This window comes from Anopheles maculipalpis, chromosome 3RL (assembly GCF_943734695.1).
Source record: "Anopheles maculipalpis chromosome 3RL, idAnoMacuDA_375_x, whole genome shotgun sequence".
NCBI classification, from domain to species: Eukaryota; Metazoa; Arthropoda; class Insecta; order Diptera; family Culicidae; genus Anopheles; species Anopheles maculipalpis.
This window is the reverse complement of record NC_064872.1, coordinates 47,603,486-47,624,162: the sequence shown is the minus strand read 5'-3', so window position 1 is coordinate 47,624,162 and position 20,677 is coordinate 47,603,486. Positions and strand designations below refer to the sequence as shown.

General features: G+C 37.0%; 1 protein-coding gene across 1 annotated transcript in view; it reads right to left on the bottom strand.

The window, feature by feature from the left end:
* The window catches only part of LOC126560692 (uncharacterized), a 44,624-nt gene extending 25,189 nt beyond the window's left edge, over window positions 1-19,435 (bottom strand). The window contains exon 1 of the mRNA XM_050216649.1: window positions 18,431-19,435. Within this exon, the coding sequence (XP_050072606.1) occupies window positions 18,431-19,435 (1,005 nt within the window). The remainder of the gene's footprint in view (window positions 1-18,430) is intronic.
* Between the last annotated feature and the right edge of the window lie 1,242 nt (window positions 19,436-20,677).

The following is a 20,677-nucleotide window of genomic DNA, read 5'->3' as shown; positions in this document are numbered from 1 at the left end:
TCTGATGTAATAGATATCTCAGAAATCTCAAAATTTCAGAAAATTTAAAAATCTCAGAATTCCCAGAAATCTCAGAATTCTCCGAAATCTCAGAATTTTCGAAAATCTCAGAATACTCAGAAATCTCAGAATTTTCGAAATTCTCAGAATTTAAAGATATCTCAGAAATCTCCGAAATCTGAGAATTCTCAGAAATTTTCAAAAATTTCTAAAATCTCAGAATTTAACTATATCGCAGAATTTTTACAATTCTCAGAATATTCACAAATCTAAGAAGTCTTAGAAATATCAGAATTTTGAGAAATCTCAGAAACCTCAAAACTTCCAAAATTTTTAGAATCTCAGAAATCTAAAAAATCTCAGAATTTTTAATTATCTCAGAAAGCTCAGAAATATCAGAAATCTCAGAAATATCAGAAATTTCATAAATCTCAGAAATCTTAGAAACCTTAGCAATTTCAAAAATCTCAGAAATCTCAAAAATCTCAAATTTTATAGATATCTCAAACATCTCAGAAATCTCAAAAACTTCAGAAATCTAAGAAATCTAGGAAATTTCAGGAATTTCTGAAAAATAAAAAATCTCAGATTCCTCAGAAACCTCAGAATTTTTAAAATTCTGAATACTCAGAAATCTCAGAATTTTTGAAATTCTCAGAAGTCTTAGAAATCTCAGAATTTTCGAAATTCTTAGATTTTTGAGATATCTCAGAAATCTCAGAATTCTCCAAAACTTTCAAAAATTTCTAAAATCTCAGAATCTAAAAAAATCGCATAATTCTTAGAATTCTCAAAATATTCAAAAATCTTAGAAGTCTAACAAATCTAAGAATTTTGAGAAATCTAAAAAATCTCAGAATTTCCAAAAATCTCAGAATTCTCAGAAATCTCAGAATTCTTTAGAATTCTCAGAATTTTCAAAAATCTAAGAAATCTTAGAAATCTCAGAATATTGAGAAATCTCAGAAATATCAAAATTTCAAAAGATCTCAGAATCTCAGAATTCTCAAAAATATAAAAAATTTAAGATATCTCAGGAATCTCAGAAATTTTAAAAATCTCAGATTTCTCAGAAATTTTCAAAATTTTTATTTTATTTTTTTTACACTCGGTTATGACGTTCCAATGCCGTATTGTCAACACCACTTGTGTTGAAAAAAAAATTACAATCATATTGATAAGGCATTTCCTCCCTATTATTTGCCTTATCCCGGGCATACTCGGTTGTGGATGGTTGTGGTGATGGTGTTGATGATGCTGATGATGATGTAGTGGTGGTTGTTGTGAGTTTTGATGGTCCGGGACTATTGCTGTGACTATTGTGATGATGGTGGTTGGTTACATCCGAATTCCGGCTATAGTGGTGATGTGGCCGTTCTATTGTTGTCCTTTGTGGATTGGTCTGGTCTGCAACAAACAAACAAATATTGTTTAGACAGCACATTTATTTGTCTGCGTACAGTGTTCTCCAGTGCAGTCCAGCAATGACATTCCAAGCTCACTCTAGGCAACGTCCAATCAAAGGATGATCGACAAGCTCTATCCCGCAGCAGCGAAAGCGACTTCACTACTCACGAGACTGAACCCGCCAAACACCCCGAACCCGACGCCAACGTTGTCAAACTCAATGTGCCAAAACTGGACTGGAGTGGAGAACACTGCACTTTCAACAACGCCTGCCTCCCTTTTACGGCAGTGTTGGAATCGCCCTCGAGTGCTGTTGCCCAGTCATCGGATCACCTGTGGCACTACAACAAATACACATAAAACATAGACAACACAACATTTAACAAAAAAGGAATGGGGAAATACGAATAAGGATTGAAAGGATACTTGGGATGTGGAATCATAGGACAAGACCGTTGTCACTGGTAGCCAACACTTCTCTGATTTCAGTACCCGTTCGTCTGCCGATATTCTCGACTGCGCTCATCAAGGAGGGTCTTGCGGTTTCAAATTCCACGCAGGACCACAGAAGGTGATCCACATCGTGGAATCCGTCACCGCAGCCACACACTTTTGTCTGAGCCAGAGTTGTACGCTGTAGATGAGCATTCAACGCAAAATGATTCGACATCAGTCGAGACATCATTCGTATGAATGCCCGGTCTACAGAGAGCCCATCGAACCAAGGCCGCAGGGACACTTGCGGAGAGATCGAGAAGAGAAAACGCCCGAGTTCATCCGCCTCCCACATGCTCTGCCAGCGAGACAGGAAAAGTTGCTGTGGAAAACTAAGGAACTCCTGGGCCGAGATCGGTCGGTCGTAAAAAGCGCCTTCTTGGACGCCTGTTTTGGCCAGTGAGTCTGCCTTTTCATTGCCGGGAATTCCACAATGAGAAGGGACCCAAATTAGCGAGATCTTATACGCTTTATCGAACATTGAGCCAAGCAGTTCAATGATTTTTATGGTGAGGAAATCCTGACTCTTAACAGCCTTCGGAGATCTCAGAGCTTCAATAGCACTAAGGCTATAAGTGAAGATGCAGTACTGGTCCGAAGGTCTCGCTGCTATCATCGATAGTGCGTAAAATATTGCGGCTAGCTCTGCGGTGTAAACACTACATGGCTGCCTCAATTTGAAAAAAGCTTCGATAAAATCGCTAAAAACACAGAGGATGATCCATCAGTGTAGTACTGGCTTATTTGGTCTAAATGACCATACTTATTCATGAAAATACCCGGAACTACCCTCGGGCGAAGATCATTAGGTATGGTCTTAATTTCCTCGTGCAATGAGGAATCTGTTATTAGAATGGAACTGTAGTTCTCAGGAAGGGCAGCACGATTTAATGCCTGTGGAGCGCTAGGATGCACTTGTAGGGCAACAAAATCTTCATAAATCTTGAGGATTTTGCTCTTAGAACCTGTATCTAGAAGCGCTACAAAATTTTCTATTATCAAGGGATTTGATACTGAACAACGGACTAGAAGGCGAAGCGACAGCATTTCAAAACGTGGTTTGAGCGGCATCACTCCGGTCATCACTTCTAGGGACATGTTGTGTGTGGATTTCATGCTCCCTAGTGCGAGTCTAAGACAGCGGTACTGTAGCCTTTCTAGCTTGAGTATCAACGTATTGGATGCCCAATGGAAGCATATGCTTCCATATTCCAATACGGATAGTACCGTTGTCTTATACAGTCTCAGAACGTCTGATGGATGTGCGCCCCACCAGAATCCTGTTGTGGTGGGAAGAAGTACAATTGTATTTACAGTCGCCATGTGGTGGGAAGAAGAGATCCACTGTCGCCATGTGGTGGAGAAGAAGAAACTCGGACTTATAATCGCGACGAGAACAACGTGATTGCTAACAGTGCGGACCAATATCTTTCTTTTATCTGACTGTCCAGGCAGTCTCAAGATTCTAGATGAGAATCTTCCTTACAGGAAAGTTGGAGACATCGAGGCCTTACCTTTGGTAGGGGGACTCTCGATGCTCATCGGCGGAGCAAGTCGGCCAGGCGACTTTGGATGTTCAGAAGGAATATCCCTTACTGGCATGTTGGAGGTTTGAGGCCTTACCTTGGGTAGGGAGACACTCAAACCTCTAGAAAGAATTGAACGCAAGGTTTAGCTTGTTGTACCTTCTCTCTGCCTGTCTGTTTGTGTCTCTGTCGAAGGCTTCCAAGACCGCTTTATTTATACCCAATCTTACAATAGTTTTTGATCGTTTTTGTAACCAATATTGTTTCTTAGTGGTTGTTCTTATTGCTTTTGCATTTAGTACAAAAATATTTACGTAAGCATAAAATGTGTCGCGGTGTGATTGATTGCTGCACTTGCAAGAAATGTGTCGGATATCATTCGTCGTTGGATCTATATGCTTGCTATGCATGAAGTTACTTGTTTGTGTTTTTGTGTTACCGACCACTGTCTGGACTCGCTGGTTGTTTTGAACTGATATCATATTGCATTGCTTCACTCGCTAGCCGGGTGCGCTGGTAAGTTTTTGAATGTTCATGTTAAGGCGTGCGCGTGGTCAAAATAGCTGAATGAACATTTCTCACGTTCTTGGCTAATGCAGGTTATTTGTTAAATTGTTGAATTTCTGCTCACCGTATAATGCTACGTAAGGCTTGTTGTATCCGAAATAATGTATCCTCTAGTGAGATGTTAAGCAGATATGCTACGCTGTGACTGTCCTTAGAAAGTTGATTCTTTTACTGCATTTTTGCTCCAGAGATAAAAAGGGAATCCAGGGAAGGTAAGATATATCTTACCTTCCCTGGATTATATCCAGGGAAGGTAAGATTAATTTCTTCCGAAAGCTAAGTTTCACAGAGGGCGAACACATCGCAGTTGTGCTCGCCCACTAATGCTTTAAAGGAGTCTAGCTTGCCAAACAAACTCCTGCAGTTCCACTGTAAGATGGTAGCCCTTGGAGGAATTAATCGTCCAATCGGACCGTCATGCTTCCAGAGGGGCTTCGGTCCGGGGAGATCGCTTTTTCTTGGGCTCCTTCCTGGCAATTTGGGGAGCGGGAATGGGATGTTCAGCATCTCGTTTTTGGACTGGGGTGGAAGCTTTAGCTTTGACGAGACGCTGTTGTGCCAAGGATTTAGTTTTTGTCCTTAGGACTTTCCTTTGTACCTTTTTATAAGGTACTCTCTTCACCGGTCTCTATGGCACCTGTTCGAGTGCAGTCGGGCTGGACTTGCCATTTGCATCTCTACCCAAAACAGCAAAAGGGTTTGATGCGTGTGCTCCCTTTAGAGCATCGCTGTACGATCCGCGTGCCCTTTCGGATATTGTTTTCGTCTGCTCCTTTTGGAGTTTTCGGTACACGGGGCACAAAGCTACCTCGTGCCACTCGTCCCGGCAATGCGAACATTTTTGGGAGGGAGCTTTGCACTCCTCAGTGGCATGTGCCCCTCTACATTTACCACAGCATGTTTTACGGGTGCAAAACGGTTCAGCGTGTCCAATCTGACTGCACTTGGAACAGGTTGCCACCCTTGGTACGTACGGCCGGTTAATGGTTATCCGGAGGCCTTCTACAATGAGTGCCTGCGGGAGTAGCGTACCCTCAAACGTAACCCGGATTGAGGAGGTCGGGATATATTTTTTTTCTGGCTTGCTTGAAGCATCAAGCTTCAAGCAAGCCAGATGAGATTTTTTGCTTCAAGCACTTTTATCTTGGGCGAGTTTGGGGTTTGAAAAACCCCAAAGCCCATTTGCACCACTTCCTCCTAAGGATAATCGAAATCCTCGATTACGCCGGAAACCTCAACCAGACTACCGGGAATATAAACCCGGTAGTGCTCCGTATATTCTGGGTCAGCCGCAATGACGTTGGCTTGAGCCCGGTCCTTTGCGGTAACCCTGATCTTGTTTGGGCGCATCCGAAAAACATCGGCAACGCCCGGGTACTTTTTAAATAACGATGCCGCGATCGTCCTTACATCGAGTTGTTTAACTCGCGGCATAAAATACACTATTGGCTTACCCTTCCACGACGGCGGGTAAGCACGCGCTCGGTGTTCTGATAGCGGCTCGTTAGTTGCTACCAGCGGGGAACCCTTTGTCAGCGGGGAACTTTTTGTCACCTGGGCACTCTTTGCCAAAGTGACACTACTACATGTGGCCTTCGATGTCGAAGGCCTTTCGTCCAAGGCAATTTTTTTTGCCGCTGGTGCAGCCTTGGGACGCCCTGGCTTTCTTTTCACTTCTTTCGAGTGATCATTCTCCCGATCGGAGTCGGAAGCATCCTGCCCTACCGCCATGGTAGGGCTGGAGACAACGGAACGGGTAAAGAAAAAGGGTAACACTTACCGTATCACACGATGCACAAATAAACACACACTCACACAAACACACACTAGCTTGTAGCACAAGCGCCGATCAAAGCAATAGCGTTGCGTTGATACGCTTGCTTATCGCAACGATCAGCAGACACACACAGCAACACCACAGGAGCACACGTCGATCGCCAGTCGATCGATAGGGATAACGGGACACTCTACGCACGAATATCGGAGTAAGACTGAGATACCGATAGGTGCGTTACGGGTAATCGCGTTGACTACGCATTCTCATCTCAGAATTTTCAAAAATTTCAGATTTCTAAGAAATGTCAGAATTCTAAGAAATCCCAGAAAATTAGAAAACTCAGAAATAAAAAATCTCAGTATTCTCATAAATCTCAGAAGTCTAAGAAATCTCAGAAAGTTCAGAAATCTCAGGAATTCTAGAATTCTCAGTAAATCTCAGAATTTTTTAAAATATCAGAATTTTTAGAGATCTCAGAGTTTCACAATTTTTAAAAGTCTCAGGAAACTCAGAGATCTCAGAAATGTCAAAAATATTAGAATTCTCGATATCGCAGAATTTCCTAAAATTTCAGAATTATTAGAAATCTCAGAATTCTCGGACATCTCAGAATTTTGAGAAATCTCAGAAAACTCAGACATCTCAAAATTTTCAAAAATCTCGGATTTCTCAGAAATCTCAGAAATCTCAGGAATCTCAGAAATTTCAAAATTCTCGGAATTCTTCGAAATCTCAGAAATTTCAAGAATCCCAGAATTCTCAAGAATCTCAGAATTTTTAAAAACCTCATAAATCTCAGAAATATCAGAATTTTCTAAAATCTCAAAATTATAAAAAATGCAGAATTCTTTGAATTCTCAGAATTTTCAAAAATCTTAGAAGTCTAACAAATCTTAGAATTTTGAGAAATCTCAGGAATCCCAAAATTTAAAAAAAATCTTAGAATCTTAGAATTCTTTAGAATTCTCAGAATTTTCAAAAATCTCAGAAATCTCAGATATCTAAGAAATTTCAAAAATCTCAGAATTCTCAAAAATCTCAGAATATTTAGATATCTCAGAAATCTCAGAAATCTCAAAAACTTCAGAAATCTTAGAAATCTCAGAAATCTCAGATATCTCAGAAATTTCAAAAATCTCAGAATGCTTACAAATCTCATAAAACTCACAATTTTTTAAAATCTCAGGAATCTCAGATATCTCAGAGACTTCAAAAATATCAGAATTCTCAGAAATTTCAGAATTTTCAAAAATCTCAGAATTCTTAGAAATCTCAAAAATCTCTTATATATCAGAAATTTCTAAAATCTCAGAATTTTCAAAAATCTCCGAATTCTTAGAATTCTCAGATTTTTCAAAAATCTAAGAAGTCTGAGAAATATCAGAATTTCGAGAAATCTCAGAAATCTCAAAACATCCAAAATTCTCAGAATCTCAGAATTCTCGAAATTCTCAGAATTTTTAATGATCTCAGAATCTCAGAATTCTCGAAATTCTCAGAATTTTTAATTATCTCAGAAAGCTCAGAAATATCAGAAATCTCAGAAATATCAGAAATCTCAGAAATCTCAGGAATCTCATAAATCTCAGAAATCTTAGAAACCTTAGAAATTTCAAAAATCTCAGAATTCTCAAAAATCTCAGATTTTATAGATATCTCAGTAATCTCAGAAATCTCTGAGTTTCCAGTAAATCTCAGAATTTTCAATTATTTCAAAATTCTTAGAAATCTTAGAAATCTCACAATTTTTAAAAGTCTCAGGAAACTCACAAATCTCAGAAATGTCAAATATATCAGAATTCTCGAAATCGCAGATTTTTCAATAATTTCAGAAAACTTAGAAATCTCAGAATACTCAGACATCTCAGAATTTTGAGACATCTCAGAAAACTCAGAAATCTCAAAATTTTCAAAAATCTCAGATATCTCAAAAATCTCAGAAATCTCAGAAGTTACAAAAATCTCGGAATTCTTAGAAATCTCAGAAATTACAAGAATTCCAGAATTCTCAGGAATCTCAAAATTTTTTAAACCTCTTATATCTCAGAAATATCAGAATTTTAAAAAATCTCAGATTTTTAAATATTTCAAAAATCTCAGAAATCTCAAAAATATCAACAATCTCAGAATTTTAACAAATCTAGGAATTTCCAAAAATATCAGAAATTTTAGAAATGTCAGATATTAAAAAAAGCTTAGAAATTTAAGAAATCTTTAAAATATCAGATATCTGAGAAATTTAAAAGTTTTCTGAATTTTAAGGTATCTCAGAAATCTCAGAAATCTCAGAAATCTCGAAATTTTCAGAAATCTTAAAAATTTCCAAAATCTTAGAATTTTCAGAAATCTAGGAATTTTCAAAAATATCAGAAATTTCAGAAACAGCAATACGGCCAGGCTGTCCTATACGAATAAAAAAAAAAAGAAATTTCAGAAATTTCAGAAATTTAAAAAAGCTAAGAAATTTAACAAATCTTAGAAATTTCAGATATATCAGAAATTTAAAATTTCTCAGAATTTTTAATATCTAAGAAATCCCAAATTTCTAAAAATCTCAGAATTTAAGAAAATCTCAGAATTCTTAAAAATTTCAGAATTTTCAAAAATCTCAGAAATCCAAGAAATCTCAGAATTCTCAGATATCTCAGAATTGTGAGAAATCCAAGAAATCTAAAAATTTCCAAAAATTTCAGAATCTCAGAATTCTCAAAAACCTCGGAATTATAAGATATCTCAGAAATCTCAGAAATATCATAAACCTCAGAAATTTCATTAATCTCAGATATCTAAGAAATTTTAAAAATCTCAGAGTTCTCAAAAATCTCAAAATTTTTATATATCTAAGAAATCTCAGAAATCTCAAAAACTTCAGAAATCTAAGAAATCTCAGATATGTCAGATATCTCAGAAATTTCAAAAATCTCAGAATGCTTACAAATCTCATAAATCCCACAATTTTTTAAAATCTCAGGAATCTCAGAAATCTCAGAGACTTCAAAAATATCAGAATTCTGAGAAATTTCAGAATTTTCAAAAATCTTAGAATTCTAAGAAATGTTAGAATTCTTAGAAATCTCGAAAATCTCACATATATCAGAAATCTCAGAAAGCTCAGAAGTTTTCAAAAATTTTCAAAATCTCAGAATTTAAATAACTCTCCAAATACTTAGAAATCTCAGAATTTTCAAAAATCTAAGATGTCTTAGAAATATCAGAATTTTGAAAAACCTTAGAAATTTCAAAAATCTCAGAATTCTCAAATATCTCAGATTTTATAGATATCTCAAAAATCTCAGATATCTCAAAAAATTCAGAAATCTAAGAAATCTAGGAAATTTCAGAAATCTCTGAAAAATAAAATATCTCAGAATTCTCAGAAATCTCAGAATTTTTAAAAATTCAGAATTCTCAAAAATCTTAGAATTTTCAAAATTCCCAGAATTCTCAGGAATCTCTGAATTTTCGAAATTCTCAGAATTTTGAGATAGCTCTATCACAGAAATCTCAGAATTCTCAGAAATTTTCAAAAATTTTCAAAATCTAAAAATTAAAAAAATGCAGAATTCTTAGAATTCTCAGAATTTTCAAAAATCTTAGAAGTCTAACAAATCTTAGAATTTTGAGAAATCTTAGGAATCCCAAAATTTTAAAAAATCTCAGAATCTTAGAATTCTTTAGAATTCTCAGAATTTTCAAAAATCTCAGAAATCTCAGATATCTAAGAAATTTCAAAAATCTCAGAATTCTCCAAAATCTCAGAATATTTAGATATCTCAGAAATCTCAGAAATCTCAAAAACTTCAGAAATCTTAGATATCTCAGAAATTTCAAAAATCTCAGAATGCTTACAAATCTCACAAAACTCACAATTTTTTAAAATCTCAGGAATCTCAGATATCTCAGAGACTTCAAAAATATCAGAATTCTGAGAAATTTCAGAATTTTCAAAAATCTCAGAATTCTTAGAAATCTCAAAAATCTCACATATATCAGAAATCTCAGAAAGCTCAGGATTTTCGAAAATTTCTAAAATCTCAGAATTTTCAAAAATCTTCGAATTCTTAGAATTCTCAGAATTTTCAAAAATCTAAGAAGTCTGAGAAATATCAGAATTTCGAGAAATCTCAGAAATCTCAAAACTTCCAAAATTCTCAGAATCTCAGAATTCTCGAAATTCTCAGAATTTTTAATGATCTCAGAATCTCAGAATTCTCGAAATTCTCAGAATTTTTAATTATCTCAGAAAGCTTAGTAATATCAGAAATCTCAGAAATATCAGAAATCTCAGAAATCTCAGGAATCTCATAAATCTCAGAAATCTTAGAAACCTTAGAAATTTCAAAAATCTCAGAATTCTCATAAATCGCAGATTTTATAGATATCTCAGTAATCTCAGAAATCTCTGAGTTTCCAGTAAATCTCAGAATTTTCAATTATTTCAAAATTCTTAGAAATCTTAGAAATCTCACAATTTTTAAAAGTCTCAGGAAACTCACAAATCTCAGAAATGTCAAAAATATCAGAATTCTCGAAATCGCAGATTTTTCAATAATTTCAGAAAACTTAGAAATCTCAGAATACTCAGACATCTCAGAATTTTGAGACATCTCAGAAAACTCAGAAATCTCAAAATTTTCAAAAATCTCAGATATCTCAAAAATCTCAGAAATCTCAGAAGTTACAAAAATCTCGGAATTCTTAGAAATCTCAGAAATTACAAGAATTCCAGAATTCTCAGGAATCTCAAAATTTTTTAAACCTCTTATATCTCAGAAATATCAGAATTTTAAAAAATCTCAGATTTTTAAATATTTCAAAAATCTCAGAAATCTCAAAAATATCAACAATCTGAAAAATATCAACAATCTCAGAATTTTAACAAATCTAGGAATTTCCAAAAATATCAGAAATTTTAGAAATGTCAGATATTAAAAAAAGCTTAGAAATTTAAGAAATCTTTAAAATATCAGATATCTGAGAAATTTAAAAGTTTTCTGAATTTTAAGGTATCTCAGAAATCTCAGAAATCTCAGAAATCTCGAAATTTTCAGAAATCTTAAAAATTTCCAAAATCTTAGAATTTTCAGAAATCTAGGAATTTTCAAAAATATCAGAAATTTCAGAAACAGCAATATGGCCAGGCCGTCCTATACGAATAAAAAAAAAAAAGAAATTTCAGAAATTTCAGAAATTTAAAAAATTTAAGAAATTTAACAAATCTTAGAAATTTCAGATATATCAGAAATTTAAAATTTCTCAGAATTTTTAATATCTAAGAAATCCCAAATTTCTAAAAATCTCAGAATTTAAGAAAATCTCAGAATTCTTAAAAATTTCAGAATTTTCAAAAATCTCAGAAATCCAAGAAATCTCAGAATTCTCAGATATCTCAGAATTGTGAGAAATCCAAGAAATCTAAAAATTTCCAAAAATCTCAGAATCTCAGAATTCTCAAAAATCTCGGAATTATAAGATATCTCAGAAATCTCAGAAATATCATAAACCTCAGAAATTTCATAAATCTCAGATATCTAAGAAATTTTAAAAATATCAGAGTTCTCAAAAATCTCAAAATTTTTATATATCTAAGAAATCTCAGAAATCTCAAAAACTTCAGAAATCTAAGAAATCTCAGATATGTCAGATATCTCAGAAATTTCAAAAATCTCAGAATGCTTACAAATCTCTTAAATCCCACAATTTTTTAAAATCTCAGGAATCTCAGATATCTCAGAGACTTCAAAAATATCAAAATTCTCAGAAATTTCAGAATTATCAAAAATCTCAGAATTCTTAGAAATCTAAAAAATCTCACATATATCAGAAATCTCAAAAAGCTCAGGATTTTCAAAAATTTCTAAAATCTCAGAATTTTCAAAAATCTCCGAATTCTTAGAATCCTCAGAAAGTTCAAAAATCTAAGAAGTCTGAGAAATATCACAATTTCGAGAAATCTCAGAAATCTCAAAACTTCCAAAATTCTCAGAATCTCAGAATTCTCGAAATTCTCAGAATATTTAATTATCTCAGAATCTCAGAATTCTCAAAATTCTCAGAATTTTTAATTATCTCAGAAAGCTCAGAAATCTCAGAAATATCAGAAATCTCAGAAATCTCAGGAATCTCATAAATCTCAGAAATCTTAGAAACCTTAGAAATTTCAAAAATCTCAGAATTCTCAAAAATCTCAGATTTTGTAGATATCTCAGAGATCTCAAAAATCTCAAAAACTTCAGAAATCTAAGAAATCTCAGAAATTTCAGAAATCTCAGAAATTTAATAAATCTCTGAAAATAAAAAACTCTCAGAATTCTCAGATATCTCAGAATTTTTAAAAATCTCAGAATTCTCAGATATCTCAGAAATTTCGAAATTCTCAGAATACTCAGAAATCTCAGAATTTTCGAAATTCTCAGAATTTTTAGATATCTTCGAAATCTCAAAAATCTCAGAATTCCCAGAAATTTTCAAAAATTTCTTGAATCTCAGAATTTAAAAAAATCGCAGAATTCTAAGAATTCTCAGAATTTTCAAAAATCTTAGAAGTCTAAGAAATCTTAGAATTTTGAGAAATCTCAGAAATCTCAAAATTTCCAAAAATCTCAGAATCTCAGTATTCTCAAAAATCTCAGAATTCTTAAGAGTTCTCAGAATTTTCACAAATCTTAAATTCTAAGAAATCTCAGAATTTTGAGAAATCTCAGAAATCTCAAAATTATAAAAGATCTCAGAATCTCAGAATTCTCAAAAATATCAAAAATTTAAGATATTTATGGAATCTCAGATATCTCAGAAATTTTAAAAATCGCAGATTTCTCAGAAATTTTCAAAAATCTCAGAATTCTCAGAAATTTTAGAATTTTTAAAAATCTCAGTAATCTCAGAAATATCAGAAATTTCAAAAATATCAAAATTATCAAAAATCTCAGAATTTTCAAAAATTTCAGATTTCCAAGAAATGTCAGAATTCTAAGAAATCTCAGAAAACTCAGAAAACTCAGAAATAAAAAATCTCATTACTTTCATAAATCTCAGAAAGCTCAGAAATCTCTGAACTTCCAGTAAATCTCAGAATTTTCAATTATTTCAAAATTCTTAGAAATCTTAGAAATCTCACAATTTTTAAAAGTCTCAGGAAACTCACAAATCTCAGAAATGTCAAATATATCATATTTCTGAAAATCTCAGATTTTTCAAAAATTTCAGAATACTTAGAAATCTCAGAATACTCAGACATCTCAGAATTTTGAGAAATCTCAGAAATCTCTGAAATGTTAAAATTTTCAAAAATCTCAGATTTCTCATAAATCTCAGAAATCTCACAATATACAAAAATCTCGGAATTCTTAGAAATCTCAGAAATTTCAAGAATTCTAGAATTCTCAGGAATCTCAGAATTTTGTAATCCTCATATATCTCAGAAATATCAGAATTTTCAAAAATCTCAGATTTTAAAGTATTTCAAAAATCTCAGAAATCTCAATATCAAAAATCTCAGAATTTTCACAAATCTAGGAATTTCCAAAAATATCAGAAATTTCAGAAATGTCAGATATAAAAAAAAGCTTAGAAATTTTAGAATTCTCAAAAATATCAGATATGTCAGAAATTTAAAAGTTTTCTGAATTTTAAGGTATCTCAGAAATCTCAGAAATCTCGAAATTTTCAGAAATCGTAGAAATTTAAAAAATCACAGAATTTTCAGAAATCTAGGAATTTTCAAAAATATCAGAAATTTCAGAAATGTCACAAATTTAATTAAGCTTAGAAATTTAAGAAATTTTAGAAATTTCAGATTTATCAGAAATTTTAAAGTTCTCAGAATTTTTAATATCTAAGAAATCCCAAATTTCCGAAAATCTCAGAATTTAAGAAAATCTCAGAATTCTTCAAAATTTCAGAATTTTCAAAAATCTCTGAAATCTAAGAAATCTCAGAATTCTCAGATATCTTAGAATTGTGAGAAATCCAAGAAATCGAAAAATTTCCAAAAATCTCAGAATCTCAGAATTCTCAAAAATCTCGGAATTATAAGATATCTCAGAAATCTCAGAAATATCATAAATGTCAGAATTTTCATAAATCTCAGATCTCAGATATCTAAGAAATTTCAAAAATCTCAGAATTCTCAAAAATCTCAGAATTTTTAAGATGTCTCAGAAATCTCAGAGATCTCAGAAATCTCAAAAACTTCAGAAATCTAAGAAATCTCAGAAATCTCAGATACCTCATAAATTTCATAAATTCAGAATGCTTACAAATCTCATAAATCTCACAATTTTTTAAAATCTCAGGAATCTCAGAAATCTCAGAGACTTCAAAAATATCAGAATGCTCAGGAATTTCAGAATTTTCAAAAATCTCAGGATTCTTAGAAATGTCAGAATTCTAAAAAATCTCGAAAATCTCACTTATATCAGAAATCTCAGAAAGCTCAGAATTTTCAAAAAATTCTTAAATCTCAGAATTTTCAAAAATCTCCGAAATATTAGAAATCGCAGAATTTTCAAAAATCTAAGAAGTCTTAGAAATATCAGAATTTTGATAAATGTCAGAAATCTCAAAACTTCCAAAATTCTTAGAATCTCAGAATTATGGAAATTCTCAGAATTTTTAATTATCTCAGAAAGCTCAGAAATCCCAGATATCTCAGAAATATCAGAAATCTCAGAAATCTCAGAAATCTCAGAAATCTCGAAAATCCCAGAAATCTTAGAAACCTTAGAAATTTCAATAAACTCAGTACGGCCGGTTAATGGGTATCCGGAGGCCTTCTAGAATGAGTTCCTGCGGGAGTACCAAACCCTCAAACGTAACCTGGATTGAGGAGGTCGGGACATATTTTTTTTCTGGCTTGCTTCAAGCTTCAAGCACTTTTATCTTGGGCGAGTTTGGGGTTTGAAAAACCCCAAAGCCCATTTGCACCACTTCCTCCTCAGGGTAATCGAAATCCTCGATTACGCCGGAAACCTCAACCAGACTACCGGGAATATAAACCCGGTAGTGCTCCGTATATTCTGGGTCAGCCGCAATGACGTTGGCTTGAGCCCGGTCCTTTGCGGTAACCCTGATCTTGTTTGGGCGCATCCGAAAAACATCGGCAACGCCCGGATACTTTTTGAATAACGATGCCGCGATCGTCCTTACATTGAGTTGTCTAACTCGCGGCATAAAATACACTATTTGCTTACCCTCCCACGACGGCGGGTAAGCACGCGCTCGGTGTTCCGATAGCGGCTCGTTAGTTGCTACCAGCGGGGCACTCTTTGTCAGCGGGGCACTTTTTGTCACCTGGGCACTCTTTGCCAAAGTGACACTACCCAAACACAACAAAATAGGTAAAGTCGTTGCAAGAATGGGGCTAAAATGGGGCCCTACTTTTGCCACGATAATTGCCCCGTAGTCAGAAACGGATGGGGCAATTTTGTTTACCACAAATTATGACGTCACAAAATTTTTGACGTCATGAAGATGTGCAAAAAAATTGATTTGTGTATGCTGTTTTTTTCTCTTTCGCACTGCTTGTTCGTTCTTCCATGCTTTTTGCTCTGTTTCTCTTATGGATCAAGGTAGCTGCTTTTGAGCCTGTGTGTAGAGGAGAGATTGAAATATGCAGTACTGTTTTTTCTGGATATCTAGAGGTGAGCAGGAGAAGTGAGAATTGAACTGTAGAGAGAAGAGATTGAAATATGCAGTACTGTTTTTTCTGGATATCTAGAGGTGAGCAGGAGAAGTGAGAATTGAACTGTGATTATTAGTGTATAATGCATATTTACCATATGATTTGCTGCGGCGGTGATGCGATGGTCCTTTTTAGTCGTGATAATCTAGTGTGGATCGGAGTAGGTTTTGTTTTACATGCGCTATATAGGATCGCAAGTTAAAGAAAATGTGTTTTTTGTGTACATTCTTGTATTTGTATTTGGTAAATGCAAAACTAGCAAACTATAATGAATATCTGTTCGGACTGGTTTCACTATGCACTGAGGGGGAACGTCCGTGTTGATTGCTGGTTCTTAGGGTTCTATATTTACACTGTCTTACTCTACTTGCTGTACATTTCTAATCCTAATCCTTATACCTATACATGCATACATACTCACTTTATGGCATGCAAACCGCAAAGTATGCCTTTAGGCGTAACATACCGACCACCTAAAATTTCTTAATTTTACCCCGCATGCCCTTTGATGCTTCATGCACTAATTGATAAGTAGATTTCGTGTGTTTCCTCTCTCTTTCTCTCTCTCTCTCTCTCTCTCTCTCTGTATCTCTCATTTCCATCATCTACCCTTCATTGACCTTGATTTGGTAACATACAAATTCTTACAGTTGGTCTTTTCATTTCAGTGCCTTGAGCTGTCCGTACCTTTACCACTCTTACTATCCCGTCACTTCCTGGGTAAACTTCAGTTACGATCGCTAAGGGCCATTTCATTGGTGCTACATTGTCCTCTCTTAACAACACTACTATTCCAGGCTCAATTTGTGTTGATACGTCGTCCCATTTGTGTTTACCATTCAATTGTTGTATGTATTCTAGTCGCCACCTGGCCCAGAAGTGTTGTAATCGTTTTTGCACTAGACGCCAATGGTTTAAACGATTTTCTGGTACGTCTTTCAAATCGACCTCTACGACATGTTGGAGATGTGAGCCAGTTAGAAAGTGTCCAGGAGTCAATACTTCGGGATCTGTGGGATGATTAGAGAGAATCGTTAGTGGTCTTGAATTGAGACACGCTTCTACTTCCGTTAACAACGTTGTCATGTCTTCATAAGACATTGTGGCATTTCCGACGACGCGAACTAGATGATGTTTCATTGATCGCACCGCCGCCTCCCACAGTCCGCCAAAATGTGGAGTCCGTGGAGGAATGAACTTCCACGTTATCTCGTTCTCTGCGCACCAGGATGTAATCCTCTCTTTGTCATCACGTTGATTGAGTAGCTCGTACAGGCGGTGTAGCTCGTTTGCAGCTCCTCTAAAATTCGTACCGTTATCCGAGTGTAGTTCTGACACCAAACCTCTTCTCGATACGAAGCGCCTTAGTGCAGCTATGAACGCTGCTGTGCTCAGATCGGACACGAGCTCGATGTGGACGGCACGTGTAACGAAACACACAAATACTGCGACGAAAGCCTTTATAGGAGCGGCCCTCCGCGACTGTGCCCTTATCCATACAGGACCACAATAATCGACCCCCGATATAGAGAAAGGTCTCGCTTCAGTCACTCTGCTCTCAGGGAGACTCGCCATCGGTTGAGTGATTGCTTTAGGTTTGCATCGGAAACAGCGCACGCATTGATGAAAAACCTTCCTTGCCACCGAGCGTCCATCCAGCAGCCAAAATCGTTGCCTTAATCTAGTTAGCATCATTTGTGGACCGGCATGTAAATCTTTAATGTGATAATGCTCCGCTAACATAACTGCCAATGGGTGTTTCTTTGGTATTACGATGGGTTGTTTGGCGTCAGGTGATAGAGATGCATGCTGCACTCGACCATTTATCCGTATTAACCCGACGTTGTCCATGAATGGATTATACCCTCGGAGCTGTGACGTTCGATGAATTGGTTTCTTGGCCGAAAGATTCTTCCATTCTCGCTTAAACGAATCGCGCTGAGCCAATCGACACAATGCCCATTCTGCCTGTTGTCGTTCTGCCGTGGAAAGACCCTCAAAAAACTCAGGCTTGATTTTTGGGGTACTAATTCGCAATCGTAAAGCGTGTATAAATCGCAAACAGTACCCTACTACCATGCGAAGCTTGGAGTATGATCCATAACGGGCGAACAGATTGCTAATAAAGCTATCTTCATCCAGTGAAGAAAGTATTAACTCGGTGGAACGTTCTTCACCCGTCTCGTCACGTAAAGCCTTGGACTCCGGTACTGATGGCCAATTTTCTTCGGACAACGCTAACCATTCTGGCCCCGACCACCATGACGTCGACTCAACAAACGTTGCTGGATCGCAACCTCGTGACACCAAATCGGCCGGGTTCATCACTCCAGGAACATGTCTCCAACTAGCTCCTTCCGTAAGGTTTTGAATCTTAGAAACCCGATTCGCTACAAACGCCTTCCACCGACTGGGGGGAAACTGAATCCAATGCCATGCGGTCATTGAATCAGTCCACATGAACGTCGATTTATCACTACTTAACGCCTTATTCACTTGCTCGTACAGTCTGCTTGCCAGTAACGCGCCACAGAGCTCTAGACGCGCAATAGTAAGACGCTGCGACAGTGGAGCTACCTTGGATTTTGAAATCAGTAGACGAACTACTATCTCTCCTCCACTCGACACGCTTCGAACGTAGCAGCACGCGCCGTAGCCCTTTTCCGAAGCATCGCAAAACAAATGGTACTGCATCGATACGCTGTCACCTTCAATCACCACCCGAGGTATACGAACTCTTTCTAGGAGATTTAGCTGCATAAAAAATACTGTCCACTCTCGAGCCAAATGTTCCGGTAGTTCATCATCCCATGGCCAAGCGCGTTTATCAATTCCCTTTAACATCCAAATCTGCTGCATGAAAAGCTTGGCCTTCATCTTGACTGGATCAATGAAGCCGAGTGGATCGTAGATACGTGCAATACATGCTAACACATGTCGTTTCGTGCATTTGTTCTCTGGTCTCGAAAGCTTAACCTGGACTTGTAACATGTCCGTCTGTGGTGTCCAAAGTAATCCAAGCGTTGAAATAGTTTTGACCTCAGCCGCCAATTCAAACTGTGTATTTGTTGCTCTCTGCTCTTCCGGAATATCTATCAATGCCTCTGGATGATTAGATGCCCATTTTCTCAAGCTAAAACCTCCGTAGGTAAGCAGCTTATTCAGCTGTCGGGCCATTTCTTGTGCCTCCCGAATAGTCGTTGCTCCGGACAGCAAATCGTCTACGTAGAAATCTGCCTTGGATGTCAGTGCCTTTGGGTACGCGCTACCATGATCATCGAAGATTCGCTGGAGGGTTTTGATCGCCAGAAACGGGGCACAGGCCGTGCCATATGTAACCGTGTTTAACTCGTACACTGCTATTGGCTCGTTAGCATCATCGCGCCACAGAATCCTTTGCAAGGCCTTATCATTATCCTCCACCAGTATCTGGCGATACATCTTCTCCACATCTGCCACTAACGCTACGAGATTCATCCGGAAGCGTAGCTGTATCGATACCACGTCGTCTTGTAGCTGTGGGCCGGTTAGTAGCACATCATTCAGAGACCGACCGGAAGATGTTTTACATGATGCGTCGAATACTACTCTGCATTTAGTGGTGGTGCTGTCCGCCTTCCAAACCGCGTGATGTGGTAGAAAATAAGAAAGTGGTGAGTCATTTGTATTGATTTCTGCATACGTACCCAAATATGACATGTGCTGGAGATCTCGGTATTCCTTCATAAATGCCTTGTAAGCATGGTCTAGCTTGCTGTCCAATCTTCTCCGACGTTCCATGGCCATAAACCTCTTCAATGCAGTTTCTTTCGAATCTCCGAGCTGCTGCCAACCGGAACGTTTAGGCAGCTGAACCACATATCTGCCTTTCTCGTTTTGGTATGTTGTTCCTTCGTAGATGCGCTCGCATTGTTCCTCTTCCTTGGAACGAATTCTTTCACTTGGAAGATCTTCCAACATCACAAGCCGCTTCATAGCCATGTCAAAGCTATCATCTTCAACAGCACAACATGCCATATGGGTCTCACCAATACTCTCTTGCGGATGCTCAACCACGGTTCCACTAACTATCCATCCAAGTTGGGTTTCGAGTAACTTGGGTAAGTGAGGTGCGAGATTAAACTGGCCTTGCTGCAACATATCTGCAAACACCTCCGCACCTAATAGCAGATCAATTGATCCGGGTTGAAAGAAAGTCGGGTCAGCCAATTCCAATCCCGATGGAATATTCCAGTCCTGTACTTCCACGTGCCTCGATGGGAAGTTTGCTGTTACTCTGGCCAGGACTAAAAACTCGAGTGTTCTGACAAACGTGGTGGTTCTAGATTTCACAGTCGCTGACACCACACTGTTGGCCGTTAATGTAACAGTTCCCACTCCTGAAAGCGGTTTGTGAACTCTTCCCCTTTTCAATTTTAGCTGCTGAACCAATCTTTCAGACATAAAATTAGACTGGGCTCCCATGTCAAGCAGTGCTCGTGCAGGAACCGTGAATCCATTGCTACCTTCCACCAGAATAAGCGCTGTAGACAACCAGACTGTTTTTTGTGGCCGTCTTATTTTATCCTGAACTGTCGCACTAATTGGTAGTGTTGATGTCTCTGGACTTGTCGATACAGGAGCTTCTCGTTGTTTGTTACACAATAATGTGTGATGCCTTGCGTTACAGTTTGAACATCTGCCATACATTCTGCAAAATCTTATAGAGTGTCCTGCTCTCAAACAGTTGAAGCACAACCTGGCTTCTTTCACAACTGTCTGCCTTTGGGATGATTCCATATTTCTAAACACGGTACACTTCGCCACATTATGATCAGCCTTGCAGACGGGGCAGTTGTTGGAGGTCGCCTTAGGAGTTTGTGCTGCACATGCCAAAAACACAGCGTTTTCTTTCTTCTGACGCGTTCCAGGATGGTTACGTGATGATGAGTTGGCGACCACCCTTGCCGGCTTTGTATCTATTGCGTTCGATTTGTGTGTGGTGCAACTACTTAATATCTTCACTCTTTTCTCGCAAAACTCGATAATTCGTTTATAGGTGTCTGCCTCATGATCGGCCGAATACTGCTCCCAGGCCATCAACGTCGCAGAATCTAGCTTGTATAGAACCAAACTCGTCAGTGGCGTGTCCCAATCATTCACAGGCTCCTTTAACCGCTCCATACCACGCACCAACCGCCGGGTCTCATTCACAAGTCGTGCCAACTCTTCAGCGCTTGACCC